This window comes from Macrotis lagotis, chromosome 6 (assembly GCF_037893015.1).
Source record: "Macrotis lagotis isolate mMagLag1 chromosome 6, bilby.v1.9.chrom.fasta, whole genome shotgun sequence".
Classification (NCBI taxonomy): Eukaryota; Metazoa; Chordata; class Mammalia; order Peramelemorphia; family Peramelidae; genus Macrotis; species Macrotis lagotis.
The window spans coordinates 54,450,862-54,471,526 of record NC_133663.1 but is presented as its reverse complement, the minus strand read 5'-3'; the positions used below and the strand labels follow the sequence as shown (position 1 = coordinate 54,471,526).

Below are 20,665 nucleotides of genomic sequence, written 5' to 3'. Positions count from 1 at the left end.
AACTGAATGAATGAAAAAAGAGCAAGTAAGGGCACCAAGTGCAGACAATTCTTTCAAGGAGTTTGGTTGAGAAAGGGAAGAGAAATATAGGATGATAAATTGAGGGGATGCAATACCATGTTTGAATAAATTAACCAACAAATGGTAGATAGGAAAAGACTGAAGATTAGCAGTGGGTTAAAGGATAGGCCATCTGTTAGAGAAGGAAGGGACAGTTCAAGGACACACATTGAGGAGGATTTTCCTGGTGAAAAGAAAGACTATATCATTATTACAGAATGGAAGAAAAGGGAAGACAATAGCAGATGGTATCAAGGGGTTCTGAGATGAAGAAAAAAGGGGGAAAAAGGAAGGCAGAGGGTGGCACTGCTTTTTTGAAGACAGATAATCAGTGCCCTTGTGGTACAGTCCAGACATTTTCTTCATTAAGAGAAAATCTAACCAAGAAAGTATTTTTAAACATCCTCCAGTGAAATTGATGTATTCAACTGATAGAGAAGGAATTCTCTGGCAGCAGCCAGAACCAACACCTTAAAGCCCAAACAAAGGTCTTTCTATCTGGCAGCAACAATCTACATCTGTCTACAAGGGGGCAATTTGACAGCAATTCACCCGGAGTCAGCTGCCAGGGGAAGGGGACTGTATAACTCCCAAGGAAATTGTTTAATACTTACATTTTCTGTCGTCATGTCAGACTGGAGTCTTTTTCTGTTTTTCTAAAAGCATAAAAAAATTCTTCATCTTCAAAAATACTTCAAAAGAAACATCCTGTTAAAAAAAAAGAGGTATAGAAATGTAAGATCTTGAGAATATTCTTGAAACACTTTTTTCCTCTGTCCAAATGATGCTAGAAAAAGTCAGAAAAATAAGGTGTATTTTGAGGAATGTGGTTGGACCTACCCTTTTTCTTATATGTGCCTAAATTCATCTAAATTAATGTGAAAGGGAAGAAGATACACAGGATACAGAACTGTCATAACCTCACTTTCTTTTAAAGATTCTAGTGTATTTTGGATGCTCACTCAATGTTGTTAAAGCTCTTTATAATCAAACTAATGCAATGTAAACTAGACATTGACAAAAAACTATAATTCCTTAAAAACTAAGATTTCTTGGAGGAAAAAAGCATATGGTTTCAATTTCTAATAAAATACTTTTAACTTTTTATGTTTTCATGCTTAAAAAAGTGGATCATACAAAAGATCTAAGGATATCATAAACTATTTTCCAATTTTGGACTTCCCCATTCTGAGATTCAAACATTCTAAAAATCTATCTCTAAAAAAATTCACAAGTCTAAATAAATAAAACTAGTAAGTGTTATTAATAACTCTTTATTGCATATTTAGTCATAAAAGTAAACATGAATCATATCTACTTCAGAATTCAGCATTCCAGAGAATTAGAACCACAAAGTATAGCTGCTAATGTTTTGAATAGTAACACTGAAACTCTAGATTTTTTGGTATATAAGTAAAATAAAATCATTAATAATAATATGCAGGTAATTTCTTAAAAATCTTACTTAGAGGGGAAAGGAAATTTAAATTAGATTTTATACTTTTAAGAAATCATTTAAAAATGCATAATCTTCTAAACATAATAACATTCTTAGGCTATTTAAGTATACAATAGAATTTAAGAATTGGACAGATCAACTAGTTCAACTCAAATGTTTCAAGAATAAGAGAGTTCCAGAAAGATTTATTACTTGCCCAAATTCATAATATGAACTTGGTACTAGAATCTCAAATATATGACAATCAGTACAGAGCTCATTTTATGAACTCTGTTGCCATTTTCCCTATAAAATGAGGCTAATATTTGTCTTATGAGCAATAGGATTGTTTTATCAAATGTAATAATATATATGAAAGTATGTTGAAGCCATTAGAATACTATATAAATAAATGTAATAAAGTCATAATTTTGTGAAACTCAGCATCTATTTTGACTTGATTAGAAGCTTATTTGAGGGGGCACTGGTCTTGGTGGCAGGGGACTTGAGTTCAAATGTGGTCTCAGACATTTAATAATTGTCTAGTTGTGTGACCTTCCTTGGGCAAATTATTTGACCCCATTGCCTTAAATAAATAAAAAATAAAAACTATTTTGGGCCTGAATTTTCACATCTGCACAATGAAAGGGTTAAACTCCATTTCCCCTCTAAATCTAGCATCTCATGTTCACAGCCCTGACTACCAAGCTGCTCACGTCTTCTGGGGCTCTCATGGCCCACTCTCTGCTCCCCACAAAGCACTGTCCTCTATGTATCACCCTCAGCTATCTAGTGACATTTTGTTTTTTCTCTCTCAATGTTTCCTTTGTGAGAACTTACTTATGGGTTTTTTAATCAACATTTTGTCCATGGTGTTCTCTTTACATTCTCTCTAAGAAATTTCATTCCCGGGGGGTGAGGGGGTGGGGTGGGGTGAGCTATGTGGCACAGTGGATAAAGCACCAGTCAGGATCTGGTGGTGCCTTCTTCCCAACAATGTTAGACTTAGAATGTTCTGCCCAAATCTGCTTCTCATTCTAATTTTCCCATTTTAGTCAGGACTACTATCATTAGTTCAAATTCCAAAGTTCAAAACCCCAGTATTATCTTTCTCCATTTCCCTATCCAATTAACTGTCAAGTCTGGGCAATTCTACCTTTTTAATAACTTACTTCCTCTAAACTCCCACTGTCATAAATCTAGAAGAGATTCTAATTACCAACTATTTGAACTGGTGCCTTACAATGGAAAACATGTTAGATTTGCAGTCAAGAGGACAAAGTTCAAATCCTGCTACTTAATCTGAGACCTTGAGCAAATTGGATTTCAGTTCCTCACCTGTAAAATGGAAGGACTGCATGAGATGATGTCTAAGGTCCCTTCTAGTTTTAAATCTAAATTCCTATGATGTCCCTAAGGCTCTACTCTCTCCCGCTTCAAATCTAAATTTGTTAACATTATCAAAGGATGATAGCACTTTCCTGTTCAAAACCTTTGACAGTTTCCTTCAATCTAATGAATAAAATTTATACTCAGCCCTGTACTTAAGCCTATTTATAATCTGGCATCACCAGTACCTTTCAAAGTTTATTTCTACACTCTTCTCTACATACACATTCTAGTCAAAATGGATTTCACACAAATATACACACTCACACTACATACACCACCCACATTCAATCTCTTCACTTAAGCTCAACAAAAATGTATTAAGCACCTTATAATATGCCAGGGACATGGAAGATTTGTTTACAAAGATTTTTAAAATGTCATTGCCCTCATCCTCAAAGTGTTTATAATACAAAAAGGGAAGATAAGACATATAAAAAAACTATAATTTGATTTAGTATAAGATTCTAAGAGAAGTCAAATAGAGGGGTGTGAACAATTCAAGGAAGATAATACTTATATTAGGGAAGTTAGCACCTGAGCTAATGACTAAAAGAGAAACAGAATTTGAAAAAAAGCCCAGGCACAAAGTCCTTGTTACACCCCTACCCCATTCCCTTTGACTGTGATGTTCCCAATGTCTAGACATCCTCCACAATTCAAGATGCCTTTAGCTCTGAAATTCAGTCCATCTCTTAAAGTCAAATTTAAGTAGTCAAATGTGAAATCTTCCCTAATGCCTCCACTAGTTTAGACTTCCCTCTTCAAAAACAAAAACAAAACCAAAACCAGAAGAAAAGGAGAAATATCTCACAGGAAAACAATTCACCCAGATCTAGGAGAAATAATTAAAAAAATTATTGGACAATCTGAAAGCTGTGAACAAAAAGAAAAAAGACAATTTCAAGAAATTATAAATGAAAACTGTCCAGATATATCAGAGAGTCAGAAGACAGTAGAAATTTTAAGAATCTTATCAGTGACCTCCTAAAAGAAATAAATCTCCAAAATAAAACCCCCCAGGAATATTACAAACATCTTGGTCAAGGAAAAAATATTGCTAGCAGTTAGAAAGGAAGAATGCAAGTACTGAAGAGCCACAATCAGGATCACACAAGACTTTGCAGTCACCACTAAAAAGGAGAAGCAAGCTTGCAAATATGGCATTCCTGAAAGTAAATAGTCTAGGATTATAACCAAGTATAATTTAAAGAGAAAAACTTATTATATTGCCAAAGTGGGGGGAAAGGGACATTTAACAAAGTAGAGGCAAGCCTTCCTGATGAAAAGACCACAGTGGAGTAGAAAATGTGACCTAAAATAATAGAATCATGAAACTATGTGAAAAATCTTAAGAGGCTAAATAGTTTACATTCTTACATGGGAAGTGATACATGCAACCCCTTGGAATTTTATCATCCCCATGTGTCACAGGTGGAGTCTAACTAGACACAGGGCCTGAATGTGATTCTGAGTGTGTTTGGATGATCTTAAAAGAAGAATAAAAGGGGCACCTAGGTTGCATAGAGTGGACAGAGCACCAGCCTTGGAATCACCTAGCTGGGTGACCTTGGGCAAGTCACTTAACCCATTGCTTTGCAATCCCACCTCCCAAAAAATAAAATAATTATGAATGGCATAAAATATTTGAAAGTTTACCTGTCATGACACATATAACTACAGGACCCTAATTTCCAAACAGTTCACAAAAATAAAGACATCTAAATAACTGGAGAAATACTAATTGCTTATGGATAGGATAAGTTAATATAATATAAATAATAATATTACAAAATCAATTTACTTCAGTGCCAGAGCAAACTACCAAAGAATTACTATACAGAACTAGGAAAAATATCAAAATTGTCTAAAGAAAAAAAAAAAGTCAAGAATAGCATAAAATCAATGGGGGAATAAAAAGAAAAGCATTTTGCTTAACAATACCAGATCTCAAACTATACTACAAAGTAATCATTATCAAAACAATTTGAGTGTTTTTGTTTTTGCTTCATCTACTCCTGATTTCTTCAATTTACCTGATACATAGTATATTTTGTTCTATATTCTCATATTTATTCTAAGCCCTTTCTTTTTAGGCATGTTTCTTGTGAGCAACAGATTGTCAAATTTATTTCTTCTCTTATCCAATCTGTCATTCTTTACTGTTTTATTGGACTGTCTGATACATTAACATTTAAAGTTATGAAAGTTAGGTTTAGGATTTCCTTCATTTTGTTCCTCTGTCTTTAAAGGCAGTACTTATCTCTTCAATTCTTTTTGCTTCATCTACTTAAGACAACTCTCTCTTCCTAATCCTTAGGACTCTCTTTTGTTTGTCTCCCTTTCCTCTAGTTTTGTGTGTTACTCTTGTATATATTACACATTAATAAATGCTTGGTGAATTGAATTGACTATAAAGGTCATTTACTGCTATTCATCTTGTTCTAAAATCACAGATTGTTTGAGTTTTTATATAATCACAATCACATATCTATAATTCAATGATGTTCTACTCTAAAAACTTTAAACATGAAAATATTTAAAACAAAAAGTTTAGAAAACATTATATAAAACAATAAATTTTATGAACTATCCCTGATTCAAACAATTACCAAAAAAAAGAAATAAGAGGCATTTACCATCTAAAAGCCTGAAAAATATATCCCTTCAACATTTCCCAGTTGTTCTCCAAACCTTCAAAATTGAAAACTTCATCATCTGATTTTTTTTAAAGCAATAACATAACATCTCTTCAGAACATGGGAACTACCATTTTTTTAAAAAAAGCTTACCTATTTTTATATTCTACTACATTCACTATCTCTCTCTCTAGAGCAATAAGTACAGTCTTCTCTACAAATGAGAGCTTAGTCAGTTTTGACTAATACAGATTAATTAAGAGAAACTAAGGAAATTTTAAAATGTAACTTCTAACTTCACAATAGATTTGAGAGGATTTTTAGTTGGCACTTTCTTTTCTTTCCTAATAGAACAAATTTTTCTTCTAAATAAAAACTCTAATAGAAATACATCCTACTGGGTTTTTCCCCAGTAATTTCTTATGTTATTCTACATTATTATATTACTTTAACTAACAATACTAGAATATGATTAAGTATAAAGTAAGCATAACACAAATCTTCAAAACTCGTAGAGATTTGGATTTTTACAGACTCTGAAGACAAATTTTACTTGATTTTTAACCCTTTAAAATGCTGGACAGAAAAAGTATGGATGAAAACCAGTTGAAGAAGTCACCAATTTTGCATGACACTAGTCATTTCTGAAAGATGAAACATAGTCGTGGGCACTGATGCAGAATGTTTTGTCAAGGCTCAAACCCAGATCACCAAGCTTCAACACCAGTAAAAACAGTTGGATTTCTTCTTCCAGCTTCACGAACACTTTTTTGTCCAGCTCAAAAAGCCAGACTTCATGACTTCGCCATCTGCCATGACCTCTTGTCAGTTTTAAACAAAGCACTTCACACAGATGGTCTCAAAACATAGATCCTTTTCTATTTCCAATCATTACTTGGCAACTTACAACATAACTCCTTTCAAGATGGTACAACTTTAATAAGAAAGTAGGATAGTGAAGAGACACGTTAAAAATGATCATTAAGGACTTTTTAAAAAAAGTCTCTGGACAGTAAAACAGCTAGTTTTACGTAAATGGGATTCAGAGAGACTTTAAAATGCTTTTGTTTAAAAGACAGCAGTGGAAACCAAAATCAAGCAAAAGCTGTATATTCAAAAGGCAAACATTTAATAACATTTCTACATCATTTCCACAAGAAAAAAAAGTTTCCAACCAAATTCCAATTCTTAAAAACATTTCAGGTCCTTAACTTAGTTTTCTAATAACTGACTTTTTGCATACTTTTGATTTAGAAAATAGAATAGTCTTCTAAATAAAAGCATAATCAAAGAGATATTCGTATGCTGATCTCATTCATGGTACTCTTTAACCTCTGGGGCAGTTTTGGAGTTGCCAAAAATTATATCTGGGTTACAGACTAGATAAGTAAGAACCAGAATCAATTTTTAAAAACCCCAAACCAGCAATTAAATGTTAGATTAAAAACAAGAACATAAATTACTATAGAGGAGAGACTCCTTGTTTAAGATGAAACCTTGAAAAACTGAAAAGGTAGTTCTGGTAGAAATCAGGTTTAGAACAGCCACTGAAATCCTATAAGCTCCAAATGGGAAAAAGATTTTGAAAAAAGCTCCAATTGTAGGTGAACCTAAATATACATACAGGGAGAGGGGAGGGGAGGGGAGGGGAGGGGAGGGGAGGGGAGGGGAGGGGAGGGGAGGGGAGGGGAGGGGAGAATGTTTCATCTCTCCTCTCCACACCTAGGCAGTGGTTATTCCCCCAGGGCTTAGACTGCTATTTCTTCCTCTTTGCATCTCCTGTGGTCTCTGGCTGCTTTCAGGACCCAACTCAAACACAATCTTCTACAGAAGGATGTTCCTGGTCTTTCTGGCTGCTAGTGCCTTTTTTATGTCTATTTTGTGTACTGTATTCTTACATATGCATATTCTGGCTTCTCTGATAGAATGTAAGTTCCCTGAGGACAAGGAAGGTTTTATTTTTGTCCTCTGTAACCCCAGCACCAGTATAGTTTTGAGCATATAGTGTATGTTTAATAACTACTTATTTGAAATACAAGTTTACAACCTTAAAAAAAATTTAAGGAGATTAGTAAGAAGTACCTTTCACAAGTAGGGGAGAAATTCTTAACTAAACAAGGCGTAGAAGTGATCATAAAAACCAAAAGAGACAATTTTGATTACTTTCAAAAAACAGCGTTTTGCACATCAAAACCAATGAAGATGAAAGAGAAACTAATGAGAAATAATTGCAGCAAATATCACTGATAAGTCTGATATAGGAGATACAGACACATATGTATGTAACACCAAAAGATATTTCCCAAGTGATAAATGGTCAATATGAACAATTTTCAAAAGAATTATTTTCAAATAAAACTATAAATGACAACATGAAAATATGCTCCCTAACACTAATTTTGAGAGAAACACAAATTAAAGCCCCTAAAGCTTTACCTCATAAATTAGCATGAAAGATGTAAAAAAGGGAACTCAATTTTAGAACACACAAAATAAACTTTTGGAGGAGCTATGAATTCATCCAACCACTCTGGATATCAAATCAGAATTGTGATTTAAAACAAAACTGAAATATTACTACTTGTATGTGATAAAAGCTCATTAATCTGACAATCAGACATTTTATTAACAGATAGCTTTTATACATCAAAGAAAGCCCAAAATTATTCTCTATACTAAGACTTATCACAATTATTTGAAAATTAGCAAAACATCATATATAGTATTTGAAGTTAACTCTGATAATCAGCATGTGGACCACTTGATCATAACAGAAAAATACACAAGAATGTTCTACATTCTCCAAGTGAGGCAACTATGACCCTCTGGAATAGCAGTTCTCAAAGGGAGGTCTGGGGACCACTAAAGGTCTCTAAGACTCTTGCAGGGTGTCCACAAGGTCAAAACTATTTTTGTAATAACACTAAGCATTTTTATTTTCAATTATATTAAATATCAATAGATATAACCATATAAACAAAGGTTCTTTGGGGTCCTCAATAACTTTTACAGTATAGAGGGGTCCTGGGCCTAAAAAGTTCAGTAACTGCTACTCTAGAACACAGTTTTAAATACAGAAAGAAAAAAGGGTTTGAGTTCCCTAAAGCAGCAGTCAAGAACACTTACACTAAAAACAAGAGTTCTGGCTTTCCTTCTGATATTATTATACAATTTTTAACAATTTGATTATTGATTTAGCAGTTTGTAGAAAGAGGAAGTAAAATAAAGAGAGGAGAAAGAGACTTGTAAGAGGTAGATAACAGAACAAGTTAAACGAGACATCCTGAATATACAGAATTGAATGGTAACATAATAAATATTTAAAATCACAACCCTGGATTATCAAGAGAAGATTAAATTCTGTTTAGTATCAATTATTTAAGAAAATGGGGAAATATGAAATGTATTTTATGAATATTACCATTAAAATTATTTAATTTTAAATGTTAAAATAAACAAATTACCTGAAAAATTCAAGAAATTTTAAAATGATGTTATCTAATAGTACAAAGCTAAATTAAGCACTGTCTGTAAATTTATTTTCCATTTTGTCCTCTCAAAATAAATCATTTTAATTTCTCATGCTTTTTTTTCTATCTAATTTTAAAACAATAGAATGCTTTAGAACATTTTAAAAGTTCAGTTAACTTATGTATTACATTAAAGGAGTAACATATATCTGTCTAAAAGGTAAAATGTATGCCCATCAGGAAGGAACAACATTGGAGATCACCCTGATTTAGAATAAAATAAGGTTTTTATGACCTTGCCAAGAGCATAACAAAAAGGTTCTTTTATTAACCAGTACAAACCAAATTTTAAACCTCTAATTTATGCTCAGAGGCTAAACGGATTAGACCACCTGTTGCACATATGCTGCTTAACAGGGTCAAAATTTCTAGGCCAGTACAGCTTTTGGATTAATTATCCAAATGTTTGTCAAGACATAGACTTCCCTGATTCATCACAACAGGCAATACATTCTTACATTTTATAAGTACATCAATATTTTTAAAGGTTAAAATGATTGTTTAAAAAAAACTAAACTCACAGGAAATGTCCAAACTATGTAGCAAATGTAAATATGGGGGAAGGAAGAAGACATGGAAGAAAGTGAGGAAAATACTATAGTAACTTTTTTTTAATTTATTTTTTATTCTCATTTTGTACAAATGTTTTTCTTTACATTAATAAAATATGCTTGTTTACAAGTAAACAAAATACCCCTCCCTCCATGAATATAGATAGACTTCCTTGGGCAAAAAAGTAAAGGGGGGGAGAAAAAAATTAAAATTAAAAAAAATAATAGTAATAATTGTAGGTATGGCCAGGTGGTGCAATGGACGAAGCACCAGCCCTGGAGCCAAGAGCACCCGAGTCCATATCCAGCCTCGTAAACCCAATAATCACCCAGCCATGTGACATGCAAGCCACCCGATCCCCACTGCCCTGCAAAAACCAAAAAGAAGAAAAAAAAAAGACCCAAAATAAAATAAAATAGTAATAATAGTAGGGGTGGCTGGGTGGCAGACAGAGCATTGGCCCTTGAGCCAGGAGCACCTGGGTCCGAATCCGGCCCCTGCACCCAATGATCACCCTGCTATGTGGCCCCAGGCAGGCCACCCAGCCCCACTTGCCCTGCACCCTCCCCCAAATAATAATAACAAAAAATGTTTCAGTCTTTGTTCCAACACCATCAACTCTGTCCTGAGTGGATCACATTGTTTATGATAAGTCCATCACAAAAGTTACTTCCATATTTTTCCAAAGTTGCCATTGCTGATCGCAACTCCCTCCTTTCTTATTTCTCCACTACCATGTACTCTATTTTCTCTCTCCTTTCACTCTGACTCTGCTGTAGGGTCGCTGAGTGGCGCAGCAGACAGATCCCTGGTCCTGGGGCCAAGAAGCCCTGAGCCCCCATACCACCCCTTAGGCCCAGCATCCACCTGGCCCTATGGTCCTGGGCAGGCCTTCCAATCCCAGCCCCTTGCAAGAAGTAAAAAAGAAAATGTGTTATATCTGACCACTCTCCCCCCATGGTCCATCCTCTCCTCCTTTATTCACATCCCCACCTCTTCCCCCTGCTCCCCCCTCCTTACTCCAGATGTCTATACCCCATTGAGTATATATGCTGTTTCCGCTCCTAGCCACCTCTGATGAAAGCAAAGGTTCCCTCCTCATTCCCCCTTGGCTCCCCCCTTCCATATCACTGCAATAGCTCATTGTAATAAAAAAAATCTTATTATGTGAAATATCTTGGACTATTCCCCCTCTCCTTTTTCTTTCTCCCATTCCATTTTCTTTTTTTTCTTATTGACTCCATTTTTACACCATATTTCATCTTCGAATTCAGCTTTCTCCTATGCTTCAACTATAAAAGCTCCCTCTACCTGCTCTATTAACTGAGATTGTTCATATGAATATTATCAGTATCATTTTTCTATACATGCAGTTCATCCTCATTAAGTCCCTCATATTTCCCCCCTCTCCTCCAATTTCCATGCTTCACCTGAGTCCTGTATCTGAAGATCAAACCTTCTGTTCAGCTCTGGCCATTCCAAAAGGAACCTTTGAAATTCCCCTGGTTCATTGAAAGTCCATCTTTTTCCCTGGAAGAGGACATTCAGCCTTGCTGGGTAGTTCATTCTTGGCTGCATTCTAAGTTCTTTTGCCTTCTGGTATATTATATTCCAAGCCCTACGAGCTTCCAATGTAGCTGCTGCTAAGTCCTGTGTGATCCTGACTGCAGCTCCACAATACTTGAATTGTGTCCTTCTGGCTGCTTGTAATATTTTCTCTTTGACTTGGGAGTTCAGGAACTTGGCTATAATATTCCTGGGGGTTGGTTTTTTGGGGATCTCTTTCTCTGGGGGCATCGGTGGATTCTCTCCATTTCTATTTTGCCCTCTGCTTCTAGAATATCAGGGCAATTTTCCTGTAGTAATACTTTGAAAATTATTTCAAGGCTCTTTTCCTGATCATGACTTTCAGGTATTCCAATAATTTTCAAATTATCTTTCCTAAGTCTGTTTTCCATATCAGTTGTTTTTTCAATGAGATATTTCACATTTTCTTCTAATTTTTCATTTTTTTGGTTTTGAAGTATTGATTCCTGATTTCTGGTAAATTCATCAATCTCCCTGAATTCTATTCTTTGTCTGAAGGATTTATTCTCCTCAGAGAGTTTTCTTATCTCTTTTTCCATCTGCCCAATTTTGCTTTTTAAAGCATTCTTCTCCTCAATAACTTTTTGAACTGTTTTGTCCATTTGACCTAAGCTGTTTTTTAGCATGCTATTTTCTTCAGCATTTTTTTGGATTTCCTTGACTAAGCTGCTGACTTCATTTTCATGTTTTTCCTGCATCTCTCTCCTTTCTTTTCCCAGTTTTTCTTCCAACTCCCTCATTTGATTTTCAAAGTCTTTTTTGAGCTCTATCATAGCCTGAGACCAATTTCTGTTTTTCTTGGAGTCTTTAGATATAGGAGCTTGTGCTTCCTCATCTTCACACTGAGTATTTTGATCCTTCTTGGGTTCATTTGCAAAGTATTTCTCAATGGTCTTCCTCTTGTTTCTTTGTTCATTTTCCAAGCCTAAGCCTGTTTTTTGGGGTGCTTCCTGAGCTTTTGGGACACTCCCACAAGAGTCTCAGTGTGTGAGGCTCTGTCCTCCCTCCTGGTCCGTGAATGACCATAAGCGCCCCCCTCTGCCAAGGGGCTGATGTGGGGGGGGGGGGGCTGCTGTTCTATGGGGGGGTCTAGACTGTGGTCAGGATCTGAATGTGGTCAGAGCCCCAGAGTCCTGTTCCAGGGGCAGAGGACAGAGCTGGGCAGTCTCTCTCTCTTCACTCCCCTCCCTCAGCTCAATGGGCTCATGCCCTGGGGGCTCCTGCTTACCAGCTCTGCCTGCTTGTTTCTGGGTCTAGGCTGCAGAAAGACCAGGCTGCTCCCTGTGTGTCCTGAGGGCTGGGCTCCACATGCTCCCTCTGGTAGAGGTCCCCCACTGTTCCCCCACTTTGTGCCCAGTGTTCCTCGGGGTGCAGCTCAGGAGACTCCCCCCGCTGCTGTGAGCCGCAGCTCCTAGCGCCCTGGGGCTGCCTCCGGGAGGCTGAAGTTCTTTGGCTCTGGCGGGCCACCCCTCTGGCAGCCCACCCCTCTGACAGGCCACCCCTCTGGCGGGCCTCCCCTCTGACCCCGGGGAGCAGAGCCTTTCTGCTCTTTTCCAGGTTACCTTGAGTAGGAGAACTGCCTCACCGGGTCCCTTTGTGGGTTCTGTCTCTCGAAAGTTTAGTTAAGAGTCCTTAGTTTATGAGTTTTTATCAGAGAGCTCCTAAGACTCAATCCCTTCATGTCACCATCTTGGCTCCGCCCTATAGTAACTTCTTGAAAAACTCCAGTATGGAGGGTAAAACTTCCCCAGGGGATATATTTTTTCCCAATTTCTGCACACCGCTGTTGGAAAATCTGTTCTTAAACTGAGTCTACATCTGTTTCACCCTCACATAACTTTCACCTAATGTTTTAGTTTTGCTTTCAAAGGCAAAGTGAAAAAGGATAATTATTCTTCTTTAAAAAAAAAAGCCAACTCTGTGACATCAATCTTTCCTACTGAAGTCTACCCTTCTCTAATTAAAAAATCCTTAAGTTACTTTAGCCAATCCACATAGATCATTATTTTAGTTCTCCTCAGTATCCTAAGTCACCATCTTCTGGACATTCTCCAATTTGCTAATATTCTCTTCAAAATGTTGCACTCAGGGGCGGCTAGGTGGCGTAGTGGATAAAGCACCGGCCCTGGAGTCAGGAGGACCTGAGTTCAAATATGACCTCAGACACTTAATAATGACCTAGCCGTGTGGCCTTGGGCAAGCCACTTAACCCCATTGCCTTGCAAAAACCTAAAAAAAAAAATGTTGCGCTCAGAACTAAACACAAAACTCTCTTGTCTAAAGCATGGGTCAGGTCAGCTATCACCTACTTCTTCTGGACTTTCTTTTGGTGTGGACCTGCAATTTCATCAGTGAGGAGAATTTCCTGGTTTACAAAGTTTCTCTATTAAAAAAAAAAAAAACCTAGCAATTTTCTTTGCTAAGACTTAGAAAGTTATTTGCCCCTTGTCACCTAGGTTATATGTATGATGGAGGTAAAACTTAACCTCTGTCTTCTGGACACCAACATCATCTCCCCATTCATTATTCCTTACTACCAAGTTTTCTGGGCATGATGCCTCACTTAAAGCAGTCTAAGAGCCCATTAATCTTTTTGACCACCATGTCACATTGCAAATCACATCAAGACTGGAGGCTACTAAAAGTCCTCTACTGTTTCCTTTTATTTTTACAATTTTTTTCTATTAATTTTCTTTTTTAAAATCTTAATGGTATTTTTTTTTTGGCAAGGCAATGGGGCTAAGTGGCTTAAGTGTCTGAGGTCAGATTTGAACTCAGGTACTCCTGACTCCGGGGCTGGTGCTCTATCCACTGCACCACCTAGACAAATCCTTAATAATATTTTTCCAATTACACATAAAGATAGTTTTCAACAATAATTTTTTTTTAGGTTTTTGCAAGGCAGTGGGGTTAAGTGGCTTGCCCAAGGCCACACGGCTAGGTAATTATTAAGTGTCTGAGACCAGATTTGAACCCAGGTACTCCTGACTCCGGGGCCAGTGCTTTATTCACTGCGCCACCTAGCCGCCCTTCAACAATTTTTGTAAAATCTTTTGTTACACATTTTTCTTCCTCCCTCCCCTTCCCTCTTCCCTCCCCAGGAAAGCAAGCAATCTGATCCACATTAAACATCCTACATCTTTTTCAAATGAATTGTTTTCTAGGTAATTTCCCCTATTCTGAACATGCACAGTCAATTTTATTAATCCAAATTACATCTTACAAAATCTAGCCTATCATCCTGGCTGTGAAAACCTTTCTGAATTGTTTTTATCATCCAATATATTAGTTATGCCTTCCAGTTTCCCATCATTCAAAAATCTGATGAGTATGTCATCTACCTCAACCATCAAAATAATTCATTAAAATACTGAACAGAACAGGCCAAGGATAGTTCCTCCCAACACTGATGCATTAATCACCATTCCTTGCACTTAGGTGTTCTACCAGCTTTACTATCTTTTAATATGCCTCACTCCATCTTGTGTTCCTCCTGAAATGAAACTTAGTGAAATGTCATACTGAAATCTAGTTATACTCGTGTCTACAGCAGACACTTAGTCTAGTAACCATGCTTAAAAAAGGAAATCAAGTCATAACCACTTTCTACTCAACCCACGATGTACCATATCCTGAACACTTCCTGTCAAGTGGTTCTAGAAACTATTCTTTGGTAATCTGCTGTAGAAGTCTGCCACATATAAAAGGTAATTCTCTTCAGCCTGTCTTTTTTTTTTTTAATGATTTTATTTATTTTGAGTTTTACAATTTTTCCCAGTCTGTCTTTTAAACTGGATCCCTTGGGAGCTCAAGACTGAGGACCTTCTACCACCAATGAAGATCTGTACTTTCTCTTAGGGAATTTCCTGGGCCGCTGAAATGTTAAATGACTTCTGCAGGGTCACAAAGTCATTGTTTCCCAGGCTGAAGTCAGCTTGGCCTCTCCTTGGACATCCTAAGTTTCCCTAGGTTTGAAGACTCCCAATTCTGTTCTTCATCACCCCCCCACCTGGGCTCCATGCCCTCTGCTCCCCCTTCCTTCACATGCCATCACTTCTTTGGTGCCCCATGCTCGCCTCCCTTCCCAATCTCAATCCTCTGACCAGCCACTTTCATTCTCCTATACTTAGCCTAGCCCCAATTATGCTGTGCCAAATCCCAACTGTGACTTACTCTCACCAGCCAACTTCTCTGCTCCTATTCATGCAGTGCAGAATGCAGCTATAGGAAATCAGGGAACCATGCTGACTGCATCTGTTACATATTTATTTTACATAATCTCAACTAGGCCCTTACTACAATAGAGCAAACATCCTATTTACCACTCCACCCTAACCACTGATTGAAATTATCCCATTCTCCTCTGCAGCTGTTCAAAATGTTCTCATCATCTGTCCTCAGGGCTCCCACTGCACCCTTCCCTGCCTCCTCAACTAAGGGTTTCTCTTCTTCCTTCTGAAAATAAAAAACAAAACAAAACCTCAGACCATTCCCAAGAGCTTCCGCGTTCCCCCCTCCTCATCTCACATAATTCAGACATCTCTGCCACCCTTCCCCATCATTTCTTCCTTCACTCCAGTCTCTGATGAAGAAGTAGCTCTTCTCTTGCCAAAGCAAATCTCTGATTCCATCCTCTTGCACTTTCTCTATTATTTCCATTCTCTCTAAACTTCAGTCCCTATATATCTACTGGCTCCTTCTCTGCCGACAATAAGCCTGTCTACACGACCTCCATTCTTAAAAATTGTCATTTGATCCAACCATAGCCACTAGTCATGGTTCACTGTTTCTCTTGCCCTTCAGCTAACCCTTGAGAATACTGTCTACAAGAGAAGCCTCCAGTTCCTGTCCTCCTATTTGCTTCTGAATCATCTGCCATATGGCTTCTGATCTCATCGTTCAACTGAAAGTTTCCTCTTTTAATGATCCCTTAATTGCCAGATCTAATGTTTTGTTAGTTAAAGAAGAAGGCATTCCAGAAAATAGAGAGGAAGTTGGCAGATCTGGAATGGTAGTACTGAAAGGAATGCGAATGAGGGGAAAAGCACTGAGAATGGGTTTGTACCCTGACAACTGGAGGTTCCCAATTGCTGGCAATGGGAGCAGACCAGCCACTGAGGCATGAATCCAAGCAGAGTATCAGCGTTTGGCAAAGGTCCTCTGAAGGAGGCAGGTGAGGAGTGTGCTTGTGTTCCTTTAAAGAGTTCTGTCTCACCTTCTGGCAGAAGCAGGCAGAAGTCATGCTCCAGAGAGTCCAAGAGGGAGACAAAAGGTGAGACTGTGAGGTAGGGTGCTTGAAGAAATTCCCTGGGGGTAAGGGTAGAAGCCAGTTGGCAGACCAGCAACATCTGGTCCTAGGATGTCTGTCAAAGTTGGAGAAGGTATTGGAGTGTCCAGGCCTAGTGCAAGAAATGGCCCTCCTAGAGCACCCAAGAAGGCTCTGGGACGAAGACAAAAGCCAGGCGGCATATGGCTGGTCCAGCTCCCAAGATAATCCAAGAATGCTGTGACTCATATTCTTGGAAGCACCAAGGCAAATTGGATCAGCTTAGTTTGTTAGCCACTTGCCTCTTAATTCTTTACTGTGCCAGTGTTGCTCACAAAAACTCTGAAATCTCAGAGCACTTTATGCCTGCATTATATATTTATCAATTCTACCTCAAATTACAATTGTTTACCTGCCTTACTATAATACGACCCTTTATAGTCAGAGGTCACGTTCTAGTCATCTTTATATACCTCCTTTAATACTCAACAGAGTGTCCTAGCAAGACACAGTCAATAACTGCTTGTTAAAGAAAAGCAGGAAAGGACAAAGCACAGAACCACTTTTCCAGACTAGTTTTACAATAATTAGTGATTCAATCAATTAATAAGTCCCCAAACTTCTCTGGTTCATCAACTTCAACGTTTTTACAAAACAAAAGGATTCTATCCAATGACTTCTAAAGTCCTTTTAATGGACAATGAAGTGGCAGTGGACAGATTGTTGGGGCTGGAGTCAAAGCCAGAATCAGGCACACGAGCTGAGGGACTGGGCAAGTAACTGTTTGCTTAGTTTCCTTACCTGTAAGATGAGCTGGATAATGAAATGGCAAACAACTCCAGTATCTTTGCTAAGAAAACCCCACAGAATCAAAAAGAGTTGGATCCAACTTTTAAAAACAACTTAATGGCAACAAGCTTCCTTCAAACTCTTACTGGGTTAGACCAGGGTTGTCCAACCTTACTTTTAAAAGTTTTTATTGAAACAATAGACAATATATTTTGATTTACCATTTTCATGAGCTCTTCATTTACTGAAGCATTTAGTAAACCCACAGGGGGCTGCACAAAATCTGAGTCACATGTGCATTTTGGCCAGCCCTGGGTTAGAACAAAACTCTCTGCTTAGCACTTCAAGGCCTCCATACGCTGCCCCCAAGGCCCTCAAGTCCTCTAACTCCCTTTCCCCATATACTCTGTGCTACAACGACTGGCCTCCTGGTTGATCCTCCCACTTGAGACATTCCATCTTTTGACTACTGGTGTTTCCCCTTACTGTGCCCATACCTACCCGTTCCTCCATGCCTTCTAATGTCCCTGTATTCCTTTGAGTCTCAGCTAAGTTCTAACTTCTTTGAGAAGCCTTTCCTGATCCCCCCTTATGCCAATGCCTTCCCTCTAATTTTCTCCAATTAATTCTGTATTGGTCTTCTTTGTCCAAAGAAAGAGGTTTGCATGTTGTCTCCTCCGTGAGCTAATGAGCTCTGAGAACTCTCTTTTACCCTTTTTTTGTTTATTAGTGCTTAGTAGTGGCTGGCATACAGCAGGCACTTAATAAATGCTTAACTTGGTGTGCTTTCAAGTTACCTTCTTTTGCCACCAGAGAGCACTTCTGAGCCAATATGACAAAATGCTAGTTGAGTTTACTAGAAATGGAAAAACTATCCAGTCTGGTGCCACTGTCTCACAAGATAAAGAGCTAAGAGTTAGAAGGGTCCTTGGAGGTCATTTTAGAAATGAAGTAGAGACATAAAGAGATTTGCCCGGCTATCAGAGGCAAAACCCAGGGCCTATTTAACTTTCAATTGTAATAATTGAATTATCATTAGAAATCTTGAAAAAGAGAGTTTTGGTAGAATTGCAGGATTGAATGCCTGACTGCAAAGGGTGGGAAAATAAGAAGAAAGTGAGAAAACAAAAGTAATAAGTTAATTTCAGGATTTAAATAAACTTGTTTTTAAAGAATGGAAGACCAGTAGAATTGAAACTATCTCCAAAACAACAAAGAATCTCTTAATTGCTAAATATTATTGTAATTTTTCAGTCCTCATTCTTAACATCTCTCAAACTTTTGAAATTATTACCATCCTTGGCATTGCCACTCTCCAAGTTCTCCTCCTACCTGACCAAATCACTCCTCAGTCTCCTTGACTGGCTCATTATCTGCCTAAAGAACCCCATGGGTAGGTTTAATAATTTTTATAAATGCATAAAAGATTACAAAGGAAACCAGTTGAAAAAAGATGTGATCTTTTTCTCATCCAAGTTCACGAACCTTTCTGAAAACTAACCACAAACTCCTGAACTCCAGGTTAGGAATCACTGTTCCATTCAGGCAGGATCTCTTCAGTTTCCATGGTTTCAGTTAATAATTCAATGCAGGAAGCTCTCAATCTAAGTATCTAATCCTAATTTCTCTACTAAAAAAATCCATTTCAAACTCCTATCAAAACAAGAATACCTAATTTTGTCCATTCTTACTCCAAAGTTCTCTACTTTCATCTGGGGAACCAATATGCTTATAATTACCAAGCTTTGTAGTCAAAGAATCATCCTCAACTCTTCACTCTCCCTGGAGCTTTTTAATCAATCAAAATTAGTTGCCAAGTTTTATTAATTCCAACACTAATCTCTCCCTTCAATTATCTTATTTAAAAAGGGAGCTTTGAGGCTCCCAGCCCAGTTTAACACAGCTAATAAATATCTGAAGCATGATGTTAATTCATATATTCCTGATTCTATCCACCATGCTACCCAGCTGTCCCATTCTTTCAGTTTATTGATAGATCCTCACATTCTTTTTGGTTTTTTTTGCAAGGCAAATGGTGTTAAGTGGCTTGCCCAAGGCCACACAGCTAGGTAATTATTAAGTGTCTGAGACCGGATTTGAACCCAGGTACTCCTGACTCCAGGGCCGGTGCTTTATCCACTGCGCCACCTAGCTGCCCCCCTTTTTATTTTTAGGGGTTTTTTTTGATCCTCACATTCTAATCCCTTTTCCTCTGGACTACTGCAATGGTCTCCCTTGCCTCAAGTATTTACTTTGTTCAATTCATTCTCCATAGGCTAAAACAAACCAATAATCCTACCTAAAGCATATCAACCCTCCTCACCTTGATACTAGAATAAAATACAAACTCCTCCACTGAGGATTTCAGGACTTAGTAGTCTGACTCTGGTCTAACTTTCTGTACTTCATTCACATTACTCCTGTTCCCATATGTTCTCCTGAAATCAAACACCATGCTATGAATTTAATTCATCTATCTTCTGCCTGCTTTCTCTCCTTACCTCTACCTTTCAAAATCCTTACTTTCCTTCAATGTTCAACCAGTATTCACTTTAAGAAACTTTTTTCTGAATCCCCTACTTGTGAGTGTTCTTTCCTTCCTCATTTACTTTGAAAAAAAATAAGAGTGTTCAAAGTAGGCCTGAGTCATCTGGATATCCCAGTTAGGAATAATAGAATAGGACCTGGTTCTATTTTGTTCCTTTTCAGAACTGGGTCCATGATTAAAAGGATGGTTGGGAGCTCGTATTGTGAAATTCTTGAACCAGTTCAAGATGGACCAGAGCTAAAGCTTTTGTCAAAAAATGTTTTCAGTAGGGGAGCAGCTAGGTGGCGCAGTGGATAAAGCACCAGCCTGGAGTCAAGAAAGGACCTGAGTTCAAAACTGGTCTCAGACAATTAATAATTACCTAACTGCATGACCTTGGGCAAGTCACTTAATGCCACTACCTTGCAAAAAAAAAGTTTTCACTGATTAAGAACTAAATACAGAGGTTTGAAGACCATAAGAAACCATCATAGTTCCAATAAACAATGATGACTAGCAATCCGGCAGTCTTATTCCCATGACCTACTGGGCAGTTTCTGGGAAACCAAAGTCTTTGGGTTCCAGGGACAGTATGGTTGAAGATGGAAGACCTGAAAGGAAAAGGCCACAACAACAATGAGACCATCAATAATCAGCTTGTATTTAGGTTGCTGTTGCAACCCAGTATTGGGGCCGGGACTATCTAGAGTCAGGTTTGAAGTTACTGCTGCATCCCAGCATGGCTGGAACACAAGGAGGGAAATTATGTCCACAAGGTCAAGGACTCCCACAGCATCCAGACATAACTAGAAGTCCTGCTTCCTATCAACTCAGACCATGGAGTGATAATGATTCTAGAAAAGGTAATGAAAAGGATGTCTTTGCACA

At 37.8% G+C, this 20,665-nt stretch overlaps 1 protein-coding gene across 5 annotated transcripts in view; it reads right to left on the bottom strand.

Moving 5' to 3' along the window:
• TFDP2 (transcription factor Dp-2) overlaps positions 1-20,665 on the bottom strand; it is a 190,471-nt gene that overhangs the window by 154,097 nt on the left and 15,709 nt on the right. For all 5 annotated transcript variants that reach the window (XM_074191165.1, XM_074191166.1, XM_074191169.1 and 2 more), the window contains exon 2: positions 675-768. In XM_074191165.1, the coding sequence (XP_074047266.1) occupies positions 675-689 (15 nt within the window). In that variant the 5' untranslated portion in view covers positions 690-768. The remainder of the gene's footprint in view (positions 1-674; positions 769-20,665) is intronic.